This window comes from Mixophyes fleayi, chromosome 6 (assembly GCF_038048845.1).
Source record: "Mixophyes fleayi isolate aMixFle1 chromosome 6, aMixFle1.hap1, whole genome shotgun sequence".
Taxonomy (NCBI): domain Eukaryota; kingdom Metazoa; phylum Chordata; class Amphibia; order Anura; family Limnodynastidae; genus Mixophyes; species Mixophyes fleayi.
The window spans coordinates 28,331,085-28,352,564 of NC_134407.1; the positions used below are offsets into that span (position 1 = coordinate 28,331,085).

Sequence of the window (21,480 nt, forward strand, 5' to 3'; positions counted from 1 at the left end):
TGTGACACTCGCCATCCTTTGGGACACCTGCAGCTGTTTACACTTCATCGTATTTCTGTGTGGAGACGGTGGAGGGACCACTGTATGGACCTAGCGTTAACTGCTAATCCTGTATTACAGATAAGCATATGTTTATTTTATAAATTGTGAGTGAGCATTGCATATTTTTATTTGTGGAATAAATATATTTAATTTACATACTACACCATATGGGAATTTTTTTACCATATTCCCTGACTGGCGAGCGAAGCTGAGTACCTGCAAAACCATTGGTATCTCCTTTCTTCTGTTGATTGAGACACAACGTTCATAAGTGACGACCACGTGCAAACCTTGATGAGACCATATGCAGTATTAATCTACAGATAAGCACATATTTATGTATTTCTGGTACGCATATATATATATATATATATACATACACAATAAGCTCCAGTACGAGGACCCCCAGTGTCTGCTGCTGGTACTGCAAGCTGCGGAACTGTGCTGAAGACATTTGTTTCCGGTCGGACTGTTTATTGTTGGACACTCAGGATGTTGTGAAAGGAAGGAATCTAATCATTACACCAGCAAAATGATGTCTAATTATGTAAGTACATATTAGCTGCTCTTGCTGGCCTGTGAGTTATTGATGTGTTTGTATTATGTGTTATTGTACCTCATGCATGGTGTGTAGCTCTATATCTGTAGAACTACAAGTCCCAGCGCTTCCTGCCATGCACACTGGTAAGGACAGGCCCCTCAGTATAAGTATATGTGTAATTACCTGTATGCATCGTGTCTTCTGCAGTTGAATAATCGTATGTTAGGTGACATGTAACGTGCATGGTGTCCTAATATTGTCAGGACAGCTAGTTAGCACACACACCTGTTAATACAATGCTGGCCATACACTCTGCAGTCCAGGTAGTGCAGCATGCATACCTTCCATTCCTCCCAATATTAGGGGACAATGCTGGCTGCTGGGAGATGTGTCCCTCTCACCATGGTAATTCAGGGGTCTTTCAGCAGAGAGGTGTGGGGCAGGGGTCTAGCCCTTTTATTGTTGGGAGGTATGAGAATGTATGGGCCGACTGAAATTGATAGGATCATTACTTATTGCATGTTTAAATGTAATCTCAGTTGGCCCCTATGGGGGGGTGTTGTTGATCTTTCTAACATACGGACTGTCATTTGTGTTATATCGTAGTGTTGGTCTATGTGTGGTCTGCTGCGAGACCTATTCAGATATATATATATATATATATATATATATATTACACACACACATCTTGCACTCTGACGTGGTGCTTCTGTAATTTTTTTTCCAATCCTACTATACTGTGATTGTGATTATCGTTTTATTTATAAATCGCCAGCGTATTGCACAGAACTGTGCAATCAGGGTGTTTTTGGTCTCACACTTCCATCCCTTATCAAGTGGAACTTTGTCTAATATTCCATATCCTATGCACTTGCATCTGTTAAGTTAGAGACCAATGAACTTAACACTGTTTGGTTTTTTTTGTGTTTTTTTTTTTTTACTGCCACTGTAACATAAGGAGTATATACAAATCATGCAAATAGCACTGGTGGGATCCAAACCCAAAGTCCCAGTGCTGCAAGGCATCAAAGCTAACCACTGTGCAATATGTACATTTGTGTATTAATATAACTGTACTATCATGAACATTGCTCGCTTAGCATATAATTCGGTCGTTTCAGAGTGACCAAATCTGTTGCAAAAGATTTGGGTGGGTTGTTAGCCTGGCGTGAAGCACTTCTAGTATATTTTGAGTGTTCACTAAAATGTGGATGTGATTGAAGGGATAAATCTTAATGGCTCGTGGTTATCTTAAATAGGATTCAGAGGATATTTGAGAGTGTTATGATCCTGAAGAGAGTTTTTGCTAGTACATGTTCCAACTTTCTGTTTGTAATCCCACTGTAGGAAACTGTAGCCAAACTCTTATAACTAGTGGAGTCAATTTTGTGCATTGAATTAGCATTTTCTACTCTAGTACAAAGCATGAAAATGTGATTTATTTATTTTTTGAATGCTTTCTGTTCCTTTCAATGTTTTTAAGACAAGGTAGACACATTGATGTCACTGAAATGAACTTCCAAATGCAAGTCACACGAGCGCATGCCTGGCGTTTGAACTTGTGTACTTTACATGCAAATCAAATGCCAGTGGGTACCTGGCCTTAGGCTGGGTACACACTAAAGAATTTTCTATCCAATGTGTTATCTGTAACGATTTAACTAATGATTGAAAAAACAAAATTCCTGATCAGCATCCCGATTCATGTGCACACACTACACATGTTTTACAAGATTTACCCTCAGATCTGTGGTCTTCATCTGTCATAACCGTCAGCTGAAAAGATCATGACTCTGTAAACTCTATGGCTATCCTGAACAATTAAAACAAATGATGGTCGGTGCTTTGGAACAACTATCGTTCATCAACTAAGTGTACACACTAATGCAATATGGGGCTGAACGGTCGTTTATCGGGTGATTGGCTCGATCATTGTCTGATAACACTGTAGTTTGTACCCAGCCTAAGTCTTCTTCCACAGGCAATGACTGATAAGTGGGGTTAGTAAAGCTGGGTACACACCATCATCATCATCATCTATTTATTTATTTATATAGCGCCACTAATTCCGCAGCGCTGTACAGAGAACTCATTCATATCAGTCCCATTGGAGCTTACAATCTAAATCCCCTAACATACAGACAGACCGAGAGAGACTAAGGGCAATTAAATGGCAGACAATTAACCAATCAGTATGTTTTTGAAGTGTGGGAGGAAACCGGAGGAAACCCACACAAACACAGAGACAACATACAAACTCCACACAGATAAGGCCTATTGAAAATTTGTTTCAGATGCGATTTCTGTAATAATTTCACCAACGACTGAAAGTCCCGATGAAAATACAGATGCATGTGTACACACCTACACAATTTACCTTCAGATCTGTGCTCTTTATCTCTCATAACCATCTGCTGAAAAGATTGTGACTCTGCCTACACTGCTGGTACCTGACATCGTTCCATCGTTGATAGGGATTTGTAGGAAGTTTATAAAGCCAAATCAACTGATACAATGTGCTTAAAACATGACATAAAACATGATAGTGGGAGCATACACACTCTTGCAATATCTGACTAAACTGTCATTTATTGTGTGATCTCCATGGTGATTGCTTCAGTGCATACCCAGCTTAACTTGCATTCAGCTGCACAACTAATACAGTGTAAAATATCTCCTCTCCCGTCTATGAGTGGAATCTATATGTTGTAAAAATGCTGCTGGTGTTACTATTGGGCCAGTACCAACTGAATTGAATATCATGTGATTTATTTTGAAACTTGCTGTCATCTTTTTGTCATGCAGCTTGTGTTAGGAGGTTTATTGTGAAAGCAAATAAATTGTGTTGAACCTAATATTGTTTTTTTGGGGTTTTTTTGTATGCTATATCTAGGTACACGGTTATGGAGGATACGACTCAGACTTTAGTGATGAGGAGGGTGACCCAGACAAAAATGTCAAGAATAAACGGTAATGTTGTTATGTTATGATTTGTAGATATTTTAGCTATTTTTAAGACCAGACATTTACAGACCTTAAGGGGGTAACCATTCACTGTACATCTGCCAACAGTTCATGCTTCCATCCAGCCCTGGAGAATTTGTTTTCAAATAGAATTTTATTAAGCAACACTTACCAGTTACAAGATCCATTCCCAGGGTCTACTTCATTTTCCATGTGCTTTTCCATCTACCTCCACAGTATTGTTGTAACACCCCACAGCCGTCATTTTTCTTTTGTATTGCAATTGATTGTTAAAAATCACACACTCAATCTTAACATGCTTGCAGCGGCATCTCAATGGAATATGGGACCTGTTCTTGTTTCTGAAACAGCTTCAGAAGAATGTAGAGGACAAGTAATATGAATACTTACTAGTAAAGATATTCAGCAATAAAAATTGAGGAGGGTGAGCTGCAGTGCTTAAAGCACATTATTTTAAATATTTTTAAGGTGCATGTGGATAGATCCAGAGCACTTTTTGATTATCAATCTTCATCTTGTCTATTATGTCCCAAATTGTGAATTGAGTGGGGATAGAGCGGGCTGTAGCCATTCAGACCATCCAAATGTTCACACCAGCAGCAGCAGCAGGTGACTGTGCTGATCTTGTGTGACAGAAGAGAGAGTGGATGGGGGCAGTGTCATGATGTGAGGAGAGGAATGGATGTGAGTCTGAGACTTGGTTAGTGCTTTTCCGAGGCTCCTGGCAAACTGATGCCGGAAGATTGCGGTAGCAAACGCACCACTATATAAAACAAAGTTTCTACATTTCACTTGTTTAATATTGTGCTATACAAACAAATGTGCTGTTTAAACTCTAATGAACTGGGAGATGGATTATAAAACTGGCAACTTTATGGATCATAAGGGCACCGTGTGTTCTGGTCAGCGGTTGACACCACACACCAGGCAGTAATTCCCATTGCTGATCATCTCTTGGCTTGAAAATAACATACTTTGCAGAACTCCTGTTACTGAATAAAATAAGATTGGCCCAATGACACCTTGTTCTAAAGTATTGGCCAGCAGTGTCTTGTTACAGTGCTCTGTGGCACTGATCTATTATTCCAGTGTATGCATTTCATGTTACCTTGGCTGCAGTAGAGGGATTATCACTTTTTTATATTGCAAATGTACAGGGGGTAAGGATTTCAGTTTACTATATTTTAGGCTGGCATGTTTTACCAAACACTGTAGACTACTGTTATGTTATCAGACACCCAGTGAAAAGTGAAAGCAATAATATTTAACTTATTACTATGCAATTATATCTTTCTGTGATACGTTACACCCCATTCCCATTAGACAGTCCTCTCCATAGACTAATGTCACAACATAAACACAAGAGACGATCATAAATGAGTTTTTAGAACTGGTACTTTAACCGTTACCATACTCTTTGCTTAGTTGTGCCTAATACAGGATAAAGCATAGTCTATACATTGTTTTATGCTATTCGCAAACTTGGTAATGTGTTTCTGCCATCTCTGTGCCTCCTCCCTATTATATTTGTTTAGGACTTTGGGACCATGCCCAATATTATACCCCACTTCTTTGTACAAGACCATGACCCTAGCTATCGCATTGTTATAGAATGATCACACATGGGATTGAAGCGGAGATTGTCTGGTTTATGGTTAATGTGACTGAGTGTAACAGCAGTGTGTAACAATCCGTCCACATCTCTTCAATATAGCTACAGCGTCATCTAGCCACCCTTTATTTGCCACTAGTCATTGGTAGCTTATGAGCTGAAAATCAAAGCCTTTGTGGAATCAAATCCCTGTTGGTTTCATAATTGGGTTTGTGGTCGCTAATGCACTGTGCAGATCTTTCAGCGTGTCTCTCTGAAAGCCACATAAACTAAGCAAAAGTTATTTATCTGTTAATTACACAACGTTGTTTATTCAGTCAGAACACAAAACATGAACTATTGGCTTGTAGTACTGACATCAACAACGCAGAGTGAAGACGGTCCAAGATGGAAAATACTTGTGTGATTTACTGAGAACTACACAATAAAGTTAAGTGGATTTAGTATGTATTGCCATACATATTTATAGAGGGAATCCTACTACTAAATCCATGTTAATGTTGTTTTTCAAAGATGTAGCTCTACATTTCGGAATAGTGTTTACTACAAATCAAGTAAGTTAGTTGGCTTAGTACTTTGATAATGATTTTTGTAACACAGCTGTGTCAAGTACTTGATATATTTTAAGTTAATTTATTATATTTCTTCACTACAGCTGCTTGATTTCATCATTAATGTGTTGTGTGTCTTGTATGTCAGTGATGTCACTTGTTGCTAATGTATTGATTGGGTGCATTCTATTGAATATTGGTTTAACTGACAGAATGCTGTTGAATCTAAATCAGATTGTTCACCTGTAAGTGTCACTTTATCAGTTATGAGCTCATCGGCTGGAGAGAATTAAATACACTGCATGGTTTGCGTGTACAATTAGCTCTGCTTTATTAGTTACAAGTCCATATCTATATAGCAAAAATCACGTATTACAGAAAACTACGCCCCCAAAAGTTTTTAACCACTCATGCTTCCTTTCCTCAGATCTTGCTACATTCAAACATTTTCACACAGGAATACTCCCCAAGGGGGAGTTGGTTTTATCTCTACCTGCTATATCCAAGGTAATAAGCATGGTTCTTGCGAATAATGAATTACTCCTACAAACTAGCTGTATCTTATCTGGCTTTAAGCTAGAAGAGAACAAAAGGGCTATAAGGCAACAAAATGGCATCAGTTTAGCAAAATCACATTTCTCAATGCCTACCCAGCTATGTGTAAGTGATGACACGTTTTATTTTCTCTTTGATGTTTGTCCTGCCTGTGCCAAATCTAAAACTACTATCATTCACCTACATGTATGTGCAGCTGTAGACACTGAATTAAATGTGTACATTGACCAAAGTGTTGATTCAGTCGCACTGTGTAAGGCTGCATTCATTGATTGTGACTTTTATTTTGTTAAACTGTTCAGTGCTGATGTTTCTGGGTTGTCCTATTTCAGAAGTAAAAAAGATGAAGCATTACTCAAAAAGCCATTTCAGAAAGAAAGACATGGGAAGGTGGCACATAGAGAGGTTGCAGCAGAAGAGTGGGACAGGTACGGTATTCTGTTAGCTGTGTGTGGTTCCTCCCTGATACCTTCCAATCAACTAAAATGTTTTCTGCTCTCTTCACAAAAAGGGAGGAAGCGCGAAACCGGAGATTTCATCTAATATCTATGGATGCTGTATCCTTTATCTGCAGTCATGTTACACGTTGGATAATCTACTTACAATGTTTTGACTTGAGAATAAATTGCTGTTAATTGTAGAAAATCTTAGTCAAGATCTAGACCACCGGTGAGCAACAGGTGGCCCTCCGAGTCTACACCTGTGGCTCCCAGCTCCTTCCTGTTATGTAGTCAGGTTTGTTTGTTATAGCTTGTAACACTTGTTTGAAATGACTGCTGGTTTATCATTATAGATAGGTGATATGGTCTTTGATTAAATGTATTGTTTTAACTTATTACTGAGATTAAGGCTAATGTGCGGACCTTAAACATTCCATCATAAGCACAAGGACTGTAGATGCTCTCAGTGATACTCTATTCATTGCATTGGACGGGATCCTGCTGAACACATGAACAATACATGTCCCGAATGTGGAGGCACCAGAAATGGTGACGATGTGTGCTGAAGCCCTACCGTGATGTGCCTGAAAAAAATTATTTTTTTAGTAAATGCCATAAAGTAATATTTTCTGGCACTAAAAACAGCATACAGATCATTCCTAAAGCAGCTAAAATGAAAGTGTAGAGAGTGACATGAAACAGCAACTTTGGAGGTGTAATAAGGAATTCAAAGTGACATTAATACAGATATTAGTTTTTGTTTTGTACTGCCTGTGTTGTATGCAATCATCTAATCCCACCTTTATAGTACTGTTTGTATTATTCCAAAAATAAAGTAAATTGAAAACATTACAGCTGAATAATGGTCAAATAGAGGAGGACATAGGATAGAAAAATATATATTTTAAATATATAAATCTTTATCTAAGGCTGACGGCATGTCCTCGTTATACACTTTCTAACATAAATGCAGAGTTTAATTCTTCCTTGTTTTACCATCTTCCTTGTTTTGTTTGCCTGAAGCTTTCCAATTTTTTTTAAAAAAAATTTGGGGGGGGGGGGGGGCGGTGTTAATTTATCATATAACAAAAATTCATACAAATGTGTTCTTCATTTGTTACATAAATTCTGTCATGTCCTGTTAGTCAGTAACATTATCCAGAGTACGATGATCTCATGTACAGCTTGGGATCAGTTGGCTTTTCTATAATTTCCCTGCTGAATAAACAAACCAATTTTGGCAACGTCAAAAAACTGTTGCATTGATTTAATTAAAAAGCATTAATAAATAGTCTATGCAGACTGTGTGCGCCTTGTACATAGTAGATGAGTCAGGTAGAACCCACTAGGTGACCTAAGCCCTGAACTCCAAGTACAAGATATCTCCCTTGTGAGCAGCATTGAATTAATATGCTGAACTTGCAGAATGCAAAACAGAAAGGGGAGAGAGCCAATCAATAGACAAGCTCAGAGTGTGAGAGGATGTATTATATGCAACACAGGGAACGAACTGCCTTATGTATAGCCAGCCAGATACCTGCTTTACAAAGCAGGACATCTGGTCCAGCGAAAGTTACTCCTACATACACGGATCGCTGAGAGCTCCAAATCCCACTGTACACAAGCAGCCCCTTCTGTAGCAGCACACATACATACACTGTTGCTTAGTCTTCACCAAGATCATACAGCACCTACTTACTACCCTTCTCCTCCTATTGTCGCTTCTTTCCACTAACCCCTTATCCAACAGTGGTAGTCACTAAAATGAAGACGGAAATCCCGACACTGGTTACACCGATATGATGATAGCGACTGAGCTTATTTCCGACTGTCAGCAAATTAGACATGTTAAAATAGTGACATACAATAATTCCGCCAAACGCACATACTGACAGTGAGGTTTCTGTCACTTGTAAGGGCGACCGTTCCATTCATGCTATTAAGGGGGCAATGCAAATACACACCTGCTGTATAATGGTTTTTCCAAAGCCTTCTAGGTTATACAGCAGACGGGTCCTCACATTGCCCCCTTAACAGCATGAATGGAACTGATTGCGGTGACTTCCGTCTTCACGATCACGTATCCCACCCCTTACCCAAATACAGCCTGAGTGCTCCTCTGCACTGGGCAGGACCTCTCTTCAATTATCTGCTACAAGTCCAAGACTTCAGCCACAATTAACCACCCTGTTCTGTGGTCCACTTCCCCTCTGCACCAGCAGCCTTCTGGTAAGAAATGTTATAATATTCTCCACTAAAAGCAGTACCTTGATTGGGTCTAACTCTTTTGCATAGTTTTCAGGTTTTAACATTGGCTTTAAAGTGAATATTTCATCCTACACAAAATAATAAACCTACAGAGATTCATTATGCCTGATTTAGTAATACCTCAGAATGTTATGTCACATTAGGCTGTTTTGCAGTGTATCAACCTGCAACCCCATCACCCCAATCCACAATGACCCCAAACTTCACAATTGTTATACATTAGATGTAACTAAATTCTGCCATCATTTAAAATGATCAGCGGGGGTAACTGATAAATATAGACAGGGATCAGCCTGCACCTCTTCAGTTTGTCTACACTAGGACTGGACCAATGCTGCTTTTCCACAGAGTGGATTCTGAGACACTGTGTAGAATTATTATTGTTGTTGATTTGTAAGGTTGTCACCACGCTCTGGGAAAACAGAGCATACATAAAACAGGGGCATACAAGATAGACAGAATAAATGCAGATGTGAAATAAGAGCGTGGAGGACCCTGCTGGTGAGAGGATTCCAGTCTAGGGAGAACAGAGCAGAGCTGAGGGAGCAGATTGAGACAGTAGTGAGTGTGAACCAGTGAGAGTAGGATGAACTCTAGTATAAAGGCAAGTTTTATCAGAGCATATACAGAATAGTTAAATAAACGGGAAAGGAGCTATTAGTTTGGATAGACTGAACAGAGTGGGGTACTATGCTTATGGGCCAATGATGTTTAAATCCAGCTCTGCAGTATTAAATGCTAGTGCTTGTTCAGGTATGTAAATATTGCTTATATATCGGTTATTACAAGTATCTAAATCATTGTTGAAAGGTCCTCTTTTAAAGCTAACTGCTACTACTGAGCGCTAAAATCATTCCCTGTGATGGGGTCTGCCATAATTGAGCAGTATTTAACACTTTCCTAAAACGCTGTATGCAGCATTTAAGAAGTACCTCCAGTGTTTGTTACACGTATGACACCGTTTAAGATGAATTGCTACTTATGCCTTTGTAGTGTAAAGGCAGCATAAAATGTGCTCGTGTGACACCGCCTTACCTCCCCAATGCAGTTTTACTTTCTCCTTCGATCTGTATAAAATACAGTTGTTGTGTCTTACAATGAAACCATGCCAAGACATTGTCATTTATTTAACCTTAATCATCTAAGTTTGCCAGACATCAGAAGTTTGTAAATGACTATGTTCTGTATTATGGAGGAAAGCTGCAAGACTTCCAGCTTTCCAAGTAAGTACGTTAAAATCCTCGTCTAGGAATAGATGTTACTGATGTGTAAAATTATACTCCCTTATTGGGAAGTTTGTTACTGTTGCATAAAGTTTCACACTGAACTAAGTGCAGTCACAGACCCCCCTGCAACTTCTCTAATCAAAAGAATAATATGTATATATGTGATACACTGGTGGGTTCACCCACACATAATTACAATTCACTAAAAATAAGAGGAGAGGAAAATGTGTGTACTAGGGTCACTCAGTGGCTTGCAATTTTTTCACATTTAAAACATGCATTGCTGCTTTATTGGTATACATTAAAATACAGAAGAAATATAAAAAGATTGCTGTTCTTTGCATCTACAATCTCATTGGCTAGCGAAATAATGAAAAAAATAGAGGTATAGAAAAAACTATCTGTAAGGTATCTTAAATGAAGCTGTTAAAATAGCGACACCACAGGGTAAATGTATCAAGCTGAGAGTTTTCCGGCGGGTTTGAAAAACCAATCCGATTCTAGCTATCATTTATTTAGTACATTCTACAAAATGATAGCTGGAATCTGATTGGTTGCTTCCCTTTTGTGTAAATGTTATTTTGTATACAGAATGTCTAAGGTGGTTTTATAGAAACAGACTTGTGCTCTGCTCATGTACCTATGTTTATAAACACTTATGTTTTCCCACACAGTTGATGCAGAGAATTGACACTGAATATTGAATCTGCCATTAACAAGCACCCCTAGATCAGTGTCCAGCAATAGGTTCCCTAAAATAAACCACTCCAGTGACTCCACAGAATGCTTATTTGTGCCTAAAAATTATTTTATCCATACATTCTCTCTGTTGTGAAGTCTCCTTGTCAGCTGACAGAATAATTACTGCTGCTCAGCCTGTTCATGTTATTGTACAAAATAAATACATTTTATCACATGCCTCTGTGTTCATAAGATTCTCTCTCTGTCTGTAGAGGAAACCGTAAAACAGACTTGGATGTCATACGAGAAAACCATCGATTCCTTTGGCAGGAGGAAGATGAAGAAGAAATGTCTTGGTAAATTGAGTGACTTAACATGGAGTTATAGATATAATTGAAATAAACCTGTAACCCATAAATACTTGTTTACTGGGATAAGAACGCATTGAGTTTGGCCATTGTGTGGAAATAATTGCTTTGTCCTATTTTTATATTTGTAGTTCTGTTTTCTATCATGAGTTATGTTGTGTTTATACCACAGAGCCCCAGGAGTGGATCACCACTGGCCCTGGTGCTTGGGGGAAAATAAAAATGTTATTACATCAGTAGCACGCTTTTGTCCTATTTAGGTGGCGGCAGTGGGGTTATTATTTTATATTTTTTTGGGCGTTTTTTTTCATTCTAGATTAACATCTCTTTTGACATGAGTTGTTTTCATAAAATAAAAGATTGCTTCAGGTAGTTTAAAATCTCTTCTAAAGAATGAAAGCACATACTGGTTCCTGACCAAGGGTTTTCTTTTAAATTGAATAAGTCGGAGAGGCCCCCCAGTAATTTGTGAACCTCTTGAACATTCTGGGAGAATAGACAAGTATGCTCTATGCCATCGTACAGACTGGTGACCACAGGTTTGATTGGGTATGACTGGCATGCTGTGTTTTGCTGTTGCTAAAATTGGGCATACAGAGGTAACACTTTATGGTACTTTACTTTTTAACAAAGACGCCACGGAGCATTGCATTTTCCCTTCACGCTATGTAAGAAATGTTCAATTGAGTTTAGTTGTCTTGCAGTGCAATATATGAAAATATCCAATAGCTGGATGCATACATAAGAAACCAGATCATTTTAGGAACATATAATAACTTCTCTTCTCGGTAGTGTGTACATTATCAGTTATTGTATTACCCATTTATTATGCATTATTAATGACATACCAAGCTATTTTTAGACTTTTATATTTTATGGGGTCAGCAGAACTTTGGTGCCAGTCAATGTATCCTAGAAATGACCTTCAAAGACAGGAATATAATCCCTTCCATCAACAATTCATAATTATTCATAACATATTTTGCTCATCACATCAATGCTGTATAACAGCATTTTCTAAGTACGAGCAGATGTGTGAATTTTTCCTTTACAGCTAAATTAAGACACTTTTTATTCTGTGCTGACAGGGAGAAGAGACTTGCAAAGAAATACTATGATAAATTATTTAAAGAATACTGCATAGCGGATCTAAGCAAATACAAGGAAAACAAGGTTTGTGGATGTAGCGATACCCTCTGTTATTTGTCTGAACTGTTCCAGTGTTGTTGAAAGAGACATTAAACCTCAATCTTTTGGAAATTCTTTTTCCCGTCTTTTTAAACAAACAAAGCATTTCTGGTAAACACAGATGGGAGATTGGAGCGTTTACACGTTGTTTGGGAATGTTTCTTATTGTTGTATCATCTGTTTTATTTGAAATATTACGTTGTATAGTTGCATTTTGAAAATGGCAAAATATAGAATATTAAAAAAATAAAAATGTCAGACTATAACATTCAGTTACAGATGGAATATCATGTTAATTGAATATTTCAATATCATCATCACCATTTATTTATATAGCGCCACTAATTCCGCAGCGCTGTACAGAGAACTCATTCACATCAGTCCCTGCCCCATTGGGGCTTACAGTCTAAATTCCCTAACATACACACACAGACCGACTAGGGTCAATTTGTTAGCAGCCAATTAACCTACCAGTATGTTTTTGGAGTGTGGGAGGAAACCGGAGCACCCGGATGAAACCCACGCAAACACGGGGAGAACATACAAACTTCTCACAGATAAGGCCATGGTCGGGAATCGAAGTCATGATCCCAGTGTTGTAAGGCAGAAGTGCTAACCACTTAGCCACCGTGCTGCCCACTATAAACACAATGTTAAAACTCTGACAGTTAATTTGACTGCAGCCAGCGAATGAGGAATGCGGAATGTACGAGAAAACAGTTCATGTAACATTCCAGGCGCTTCTGTGTGTTCCGAGAGCGTTTACCATAGGTATAAATGATCTCTATCATAGCAAACTTTCTTGTCATGTGCTGACCACCATTGTTCTATACAAAATCACTTGTTCAGTAATATTGTCACGGTTTTATATTCTAATTTTAAAAAGTTAAAGTATTTTATTTATTGTAATCCTCTAATAATCAGTTTCAAGACTAAGTATATTTGTTCAGCATTCCCCATCAACAGCCCTGTTTTCGTTTGTCAGTCACTTCTGTTTTCTAGTTGGTCTACAATTCGCAGTCCTAGCGACAAAGCTATAATCTGGTATATTGTCATTTACATCTGTTTATTATATTTATATATTTTTATTTTTTTTTACCTTACTGCAGTTTGGGTTTCGATGGAGGGTGGAAAAAGAAGTGATCTCTGGAAAAGGTAATTAATAAAAACATAGTTCTTATACTGCAAGGATCGTTTCGCACTTTTTTCAGAAATGCATTCAAAATTGGACTTAATCAATAAAAAAATAACTTTAAAATCTCAGTATTTCCGTCTTGGACACACAAACTTCAGAAATCACTGTGATTTAACTGGACGAAACGCCTTCTATTGATTGGCTGCTGGGTTCACCCGGCTCTTTAATTGCAGGCCGCTCTCTCAGTGAAGCTGATGACCACCTCCGTTTCATTCCTAAGCCAAATATTGGGGGGGGAGCTGTCTGATGGATTGTGCTGATGTAGTCTGTTTTTATCTATGCTAGACTATTGATGTGGGTATAACCATTACATCTGTCCCCTGGCTACTGGATCACTACATCAGGATTTAGAGTGTCTCCAAATAATTCACTGAGACAGGATATCCCGAATGCTGCAGTAAAATTCTGTCCGCACAAATAGACCCTGTGTAATCTTGATGAGATAGTGATGAGCATGTTAATGCTAACTTGAAAGAAATGGCATTTAAATAGCTCCACCCAAACCTTAAATTCTAGGGCATTCGGTGGAGTTTACTATGTTAAGTATAAATCTGGTGTTTTGCTTAACTGTGATGCACCCTTTGCCAAATGTACCGGACCCCAAAATGTCCAGTGGTCCCACACTGCCACCTTGTATATTACTCCCGCTCGCATACTTGATACAGGCAGAGCTATTGGATACCCAGGGAATCACCTACCACAGGACAGGGAGGGAGAGCTACAAGAAGGGTTTCATCACAAAACCCAATTAATAACATACACCAATATGTCAGAATTTGACTTGCTGCAATTTGATACGTTTATCTTTGTTATTTGAGTTTGTTATGCAGCAGAATACTGTTCTGGTATCGGCCGTTTCGCACTTAGAGACACTTCCTGAACTGTCTGGGTCCTTCAGTAGAATTGAAGACAGGATTCTGCATAAGAAAAACATTTAGCTTAGTTTCCAATATCGTTAGTGCAAACAACTCAAGTTTTGTCAGGATATAGGAAATTGTACGTATATACATTTCCATACTAGATCAACTTCGGTTTAATGGCTTTCTGTACAGTATAATGCTTCCATTATCTGTGTGTTCTCATTTATAATATCTTGTGAATAGGTAGCTATTAGTTCATTCTGTATTGGATGATTACAGTAATAATGGTTTCAACAAAAATCATGTTGTACTATCGCAGTTAATTTTTAAAGTTTAAAGTAGCCATAACAAGCTACAGGTCCATTACAGAGAGATGGTGTTTAAGGAGGCTGAATACAGAAGACTACATACAGATTTGCTGAATAGTGTACAGCTAATTGTCAGGCCCTGCTAATGTGTTCAGTTGTCTGTCTGGACATTTTGAATTATATTAGGTGGAACAACATTTGCTGTGTCAGGTTGTTGAAATGCAGATCTTCCACTTCCAACAGCGTCCTAGTGTTGACTGAAAGTGTCGGCATTATTGCAATAAATTAGCTGTGACTTTTTCATCAATGCATGCAAATGTCCCAAGTAAACACTAGAGGGCACTGCAGGCCATTCGGATGCACAGTATTGAGATCAATTGAAAGGTTCTCATACATTCACGTTATTGAAACGTTTCCAGGATTCAAATAGTGCACAATTATCTTTATATCTTCTATGGAACATTTTCATAGGAAAATTCTCATTTCAGTAACACTTAATATCCGTGCTGGCCACAACCACAATGTACATAAATGCAAGTTGGTAGAACGGTAAGTGCAAGACTTTTTTTGTAGGGGAAATACTGTAGCACGTTATTAACTGATATATTTGTAACTGAAAACTAAGGGTATTAGCTGGGGGAAGGTGATAGTATAATACGGAGGATTTATCCAGTGCGAATCCAAACTTGGCACAATGCACCTGGTGAAGTGCCAATGGAATGACTTAGACATTTTGTGGCTTCTCTGTTACAGATTACACATCTAGAAATTAATTTGTGGTTACCATCGCTCAAGTCTGTGCTGCCAGCAACGCTTTTATCCACATTGTAGAGCCAGTTTTACAGTCTGACTTTAAAGGCAGATGAATTGCAGGGTTGGAGGCCTAGAAATTGTGCTGTAGTTAGGGGCAGAGTCACGTCTTCACCTTACAAGACTTTTCTGTCTTCACTGCAAATATTGTAATGGAAACCGCCCCTCGACCATATTCATCCTTTTTTATATCTTCCTGGTCTTTGTATAACTGTGAAGTGTTATTTTGTATTTTTCGTAGGTGTCTGTGTATCTACTTTGTTCACCCCTTACGTACAGTACTGCAGGCCATTTGTGGCACCTTTTAAATAAAAGATACTAATTATAACTAGTACCTGTGCTGGTTCACAGGAAATCAAACTGTTGGTGAAGTCGCAGGATGCTCAGACAGACAGATTTAATATTTTGTCCTTGGTGGAACAAGTGGATTTAAATGTACATTAAATACAGTTCTCTTGTGATTTAATCTATCTGCACTTTGTGCCACCTGTCATCTTAAGAAGCATTATGTATTGGATCACAGTACTGTAAGTAAAATGTACTATTTCTGCTTTGAGCCACGTGACATCCCTACTGAAAATGTATAAAGTGTTCTATTCCCTTCACGGTCTCTTCTCACCGCTACCATATAAAGGGTCACATTTTCCAGCCAGCTTGTCTCCTCGTTATTGGTCAGTGTTATTACCAGTCCTGGTGTTTCCCTTCATTATCCTTGAAAGTCATTGCATAATTTTAAAAATAACCCCTGGTAATCAGAGCTGACGTTATCAGCGGGTCGTTGCAATTCAGATGTTAAACAGGATAAGTGTCCATCTTCTCTAAGCAGATTAGACAGCTTCACGTGCGCTTGTACATTATTGGAGAGCATGGCCTAGACAGGGAAATGCATTTATACTTTCAAATAGACTGCATCAGAGTAATAAACATAATTCCATTAATAAATAATAATAATAATTAGTACTACTGTGCTAAAGATCATTAAGTCATTAATGAAGTTAAACCTCTCTAAATTCGGTAATGTGTTGATCCAGAGCAAAGCCAGCAAATCTACCAGGTGCTAAAGCTTATCCTATTGAAGCCCATTTGTGTAAATATTATATACTATGCCCAAAGTAGTACATGTGGCGATGACATTGGCATCTATAGGAAGTGCACTGTCAGTACACACTGACACTTGAATCGCTGGATGTAAAACCTGCTTGTAGTAATTCTGCTGTGTAATAAGCACGCTCCCCACAGATGGCTATCAGATCTATTCTACCGTAATCGCTGGGTGTTGGCGCGGTGGTGCATGAGATCGGACAAGGGCCACAGTTAAGTTATGTACTCTTAAACAGACTTTATCACATAAATTAGATCATTATTGTTTCCTAACACATTGGTTGTTCTTGGAATATATATTTTAATGAAGTCTCAGGTGTACAGCATGCAAAAAAATCTGAATCTAAACTGCATAATGGTGTGTGTGTCATTTTAGCCTGGTATAACTGTGAGCAGCAATCAGGCGCTTGCTGAACACACTGCAGACCACAAATTAAATAGGATTATTTGTCCTCTATGAATAAGTTCACACACAACCCTATAACTAGCATTGACCACAGATCCTAATTGAGGGTGCACAGAATATGAACTGCAGTGCACATATCTCATCTGTTTGAAAGTGTTTTATATTAGACAAATATATTAAAAGTCTGAACATTTCTATGCTACTGAGATTTGCTTTTGACCATTGTTGTTTAATGAAGAGACTATGTAAGCCGTGTGGATCAGGCCCTGCATTTTCCATGAGTGTATGTATGGTGGTAGAAGCTAGCATATGTTGCAGGCGAGCCCTCTCAGTAGGGGGCGGGGGGATCTACCTGTTAGCTGCTTAAGTCAGAGCACTTTCAGGTTAATCTTTCAAAAAGCGCTGTGATTTCACCTTCAGAAGCACGACATGGATCTAGCAGCTGACAAGTACTTTGCATTAGCAATTCCTGTCTGCTTTTGTGTGTACAACTTATAAGTGACAAAATCCAATAATTTGAAGTAGAGGATCTTTCTGAAACCTGGATGAATTTATATTCAATTAAAGCCAAAATCTTGTAGAAGTCTGATTCATATTTTAATCAGTACTTACTGTGTATTGAATTATATTTCCTTAATTTTTCCTTCTATGAAGTGTTTGATTACACATAATCATATACAGCAACAGTGATGCCTACAGTCTACTCCACTGCGCTACAGCATTGTAAGGAGATATTGTGCAAAGTTCTATTATGGTTAATCTTCCATAACCTATTAAAGTTCATTTCAGTTGAGGCCTTGGCAACCTGTGGTCCTCCGGCTGTTGTGGGACACTGTTAGGGAATACTGGGACTTTTCACAGCTGATGATGTTTTTTCTTAATAGCCCAGAATGGGTTATGTATGACTAGCTTGATCAAATCCGACATGTGAAAGTAAAGGGGTTTGAGTCTGTGGTTGAGCCTGCTGACTGGCTAAGTTTAGTCACAGTGAAGCTCGTACTCTTAGCGCTGTGTGACTGACCTATGGCTAGTTTGGAGTTTTTGGGAGGTAATTGGTTGCACAGCTCTGCCATGCAATCACTATGGGCTGTAAACCAGGCTTTTTAGCAGACTGTAGTAGCGTATAGAGTGTTGTGCTGAACCCTGTTTATACAGTCTTCTAGCCTCCTCTAGCTATCCTTTGCATGGGGGTTCCACTTTCACAGGATTCCCATCTCTAAATACATTGCTTTATATTTCTGCCATCTGTGTTGATAAAATAAAAGCCTTGCTGATAAACACAGAGTTATTTTGTAGCCCTTGGATATAACTTGGCTAGTCTTTAGACATTTCATACAGCCATGTATCCACAGAGCTGTTACTTGTACAACTAATAAATGAAAGTAGTGATTGACAGAATTTTTGCAATGGACATTCCTGTTATTCCTAGATACCTGAATTAAATCTCCAGGAAATGTTCCCCAGATCTGCAGGATATCCTGTCTGTATATAAACCTTTCCCTTGTTTCCTTTGTTGCGCCGTGCCTCAACATTAGTCGGGGTGTAGTAGGATCTTCGTGGAGTTCTTGGAATGACTGGAACCCTCTGCCCCCCTACTTAGGACCACAGACACGCACATTTTAAAGAGCAATACACTAGGCTGGTCTTTAGATGCTACAATGGCACTCTTATTACTGAAGAGTGAACTCCTAAAGGTTTTCTAAGTTTTATATATTTAAAATATATCTCTTTAAATCAAGAAGTGGATAAAGGGTAACTTTGAGTGCCGAAAACCCAATAAGTACACAGTAATTTACACACGTTTTTACTATATCACATGAACAAGACTAGCTATAATATTAGATACACTTTAAATGTGTCTCACTTGTTACACCACTAAGAGGCACCTCTATGCCTTTTAATTGCTATCATGCAATATTACTGTAGCCATAATACTTCTCACTAGCAATATACATTAAACTCAATTACAATTGCTTGAATTTCACGAATGTATATGACTCCACAACTCGCGGTTATAGTGCTTTCCCGTAAATAAAGAATAGGATCCTAGCATTTGGTACAACTATCCTCAATTTAGACTCTGTTTCTATTACCTAACTACCTTTCCCTACACTTCACCCTTGTCACTAGATCACAGTCCTTCAAAAGGGCTATTGCCAATTCTCTTAGGGTCTCTCCAACTGTTCACTACCTGACTAGTAATAAAAAATACTCAGTCCAAGTAGATCAATAACAAGGTAAACATGGGTGTCTTATCCCCACCAGTCTCCAGCATCTGTGTACAAGATGGCTCGTCTCTGGACACTTCTCAGACACCCTTTACACTCTCTCTGACGGGCTGCAGGGGATTCCCTCAGGATCAAAAGGAAAAAGAAGACTGCACCAAGCATCCCATTTGTTACCTCCTCAAAATACGTATTTCTCTCATTCTTAATTATATAAGAGATACTAATAGAGGAAGGGTGCACCCGATCAACAAATACATCATTTGTACAAATTGAGAGAAAAGGATGATCTTATGGGGCACTCTTGAAATGAGTTTAGAGAAATATAAATGTGTATTGACTTCGTAGTTAAAATCTTTAGATAAATCTTTATTAATACATTGATAAAATTGTCCTAGTAGCGAAATATAACCACATTCCCTCATATAACCACAGGGAAAATGTTAATCCTCAATAGGTACTCATAGGCTATAAACTCTTTGGCAGACATAAGTATATACTTATATTATTAATCCAATCCTGTCTGCTAAACCAGACCTCTTTGACTATGAGGTGCAATACTGTCTGCACTCCGTGCCCCACTATCTCCTCCTAGTAACACTCTGCTATCTATCTATAGCGGGATAAACCGCTCTAAGTTCTAATTGCCGGGCTATTTTATAATTGTACGGGACTAACAAATACAGAGCAGCGAGTGCGGCGTTCGCCGACGCGCGTTTCGCTATTAGCTTTCACTTAGGCAAAAGGTTGTAGCCAGACAATCATAACCTAGAGCGGTTTATTCCGCCATAGATAGGTAGCAGAGTGTTACAAGGAGGAGACAGTGGGGCACTAAGTGCAGATAGTCTTGCACCTCACAGCTACAGAGGTCAGCCTAAACAGACAAGATTGGTGAATTAATATCAATATATACATATGTCTGTAACGGAGTTTACAGCTTAGAGGACCTAGTGAGGGCTAACATTTTCCCTGTGGCTGTATGAGGGAATGCCCTATACTGTAGCAAAATCACTATAGATACATTGTAATTATTGAAAGGTAACACTGAATCTGTTATCTACAAGGAGATATTTTTTTGGCTGAGAGCAAGGGTGAAATCAAGTTATAACAAGGGCTGGTGATACAATTGAATACATTTGCTGATAATCAATAAACCAGTCAATCAGAGCAGGGTTGCGGCAGGACAAGGGTTACTTGTCTTCTTAACAGTTTATGTTACAATTCACATGATATGTCATTACAAGTTTTAATATTTCGCTACTAGGACAATTTTATCAATGTATTAATAAAGATTTATCTAAAGATTCCCTCAGGATGTCTGTCTCCCTTAGTGCCTCTCAGAATCTCCATCTGCCGTTTGTACCTGCTCCTTCACACGCTTCCCCAACCACTGCATGCTGGGAGATGTAGTTCTGCCCGCTCAGGTTGCAGGAGTTACATGTATATGTCAATATATAATAGAAAGCAAAACCATTTTCTCACAAGTTCTAACCACTAGATTCTGATCAGGACTGAAATCTTAAGATGAAGAGACTGTTGCAGAGTTTGTAAAACTATATCCATATGCAGTGCTACAATGGTCTGACTGGTCATTACGGTTACCAGAGGGTTCCACTGGAAGGCTCCAAACAGAAGAGCACCCAGTGATGTGTGAATCATGACTTTTTATTTAGCTTTCATGTCTCAAAAACTTCGGTAAAATGTGTCTATATTGTAGACTGTTTATGTAGAGTTTTACATGTAATACATAAAAGTAAAATATTTTGAATCTGGAGTAGAAGACCGTGTTTTCTATAGATCCTGCATAGTCAAATTGAACACTGATTGGTTGCATTCTTCCAAATTATTTAACCATTTCCTGTAACCTGGGTTGAATGTCCACAACATGAATTCAGTGCAGGCTACTGGAGTAATGTCATGAGTAAAGAGAACGCGATCAGGCTCCTATGGTAACCCTGTGTTCAAGCATTCCTCCATGATGTGGTTAGCACGGTTAGCTAGAAATTAGCTTGCAGAGACTAATTCACTAGACAGCCAGAGGGCTGCAGCAACGCAGTCGGGCTGCCACTATTCCTTTGATAAGGGCAGGCAGGTTTTACCTTAGTTGTGTAACCTGTA

The 21,480-nt window shown here is 38.6% G+C and overlaps 1 protein-coding gene across 1 annotated transcript in view; it reads left to right on the forward strand.

Moving 5' to 3' along the window:
- The first annotated feature begins 492 nt into the window (after window positions 1–492).
- LOC142160976 (protein FRA10AC1) overlaps window positions 493–21,480 on the forward strand; it is a 30,076-nt gene continuing 9,088 nt past the window's right edge. Inside the window, exons 1-8 of the mRNA XM_075216139.1 lie at window positions 493–589; window positions 3,477–3,553; window positions 6,619–6,714; window positions 6,798–6,843; window positions 10,141–10,217; window positions 11,174–11,257; window positions 12,358–12,442; window positions 13,567–13,612. Coding sequence (XP_075072240.1) covers window positions 575–589; window positions 3,477–3,553; window positions 6,619–6,714; window positions 6,798–6,843; window positions 10,141–10,217; window positions 11,174–11,257; window positions 12,358–12,442; window positions 13,567–13,612 — 526 coding nt within the window. The 5' untranslated portion in view covers window positions 493–574. The remainder of the gene's footprint in view (window positions 590–3,476; window positions 3,554–6,618; window positions 6,715–6,797; window positions 6,844–10,140; window positions 10,218–11,173; window positions 11,258–12,357; window positions 12,443–13,566; window positions 13,613–21,480) is intronic.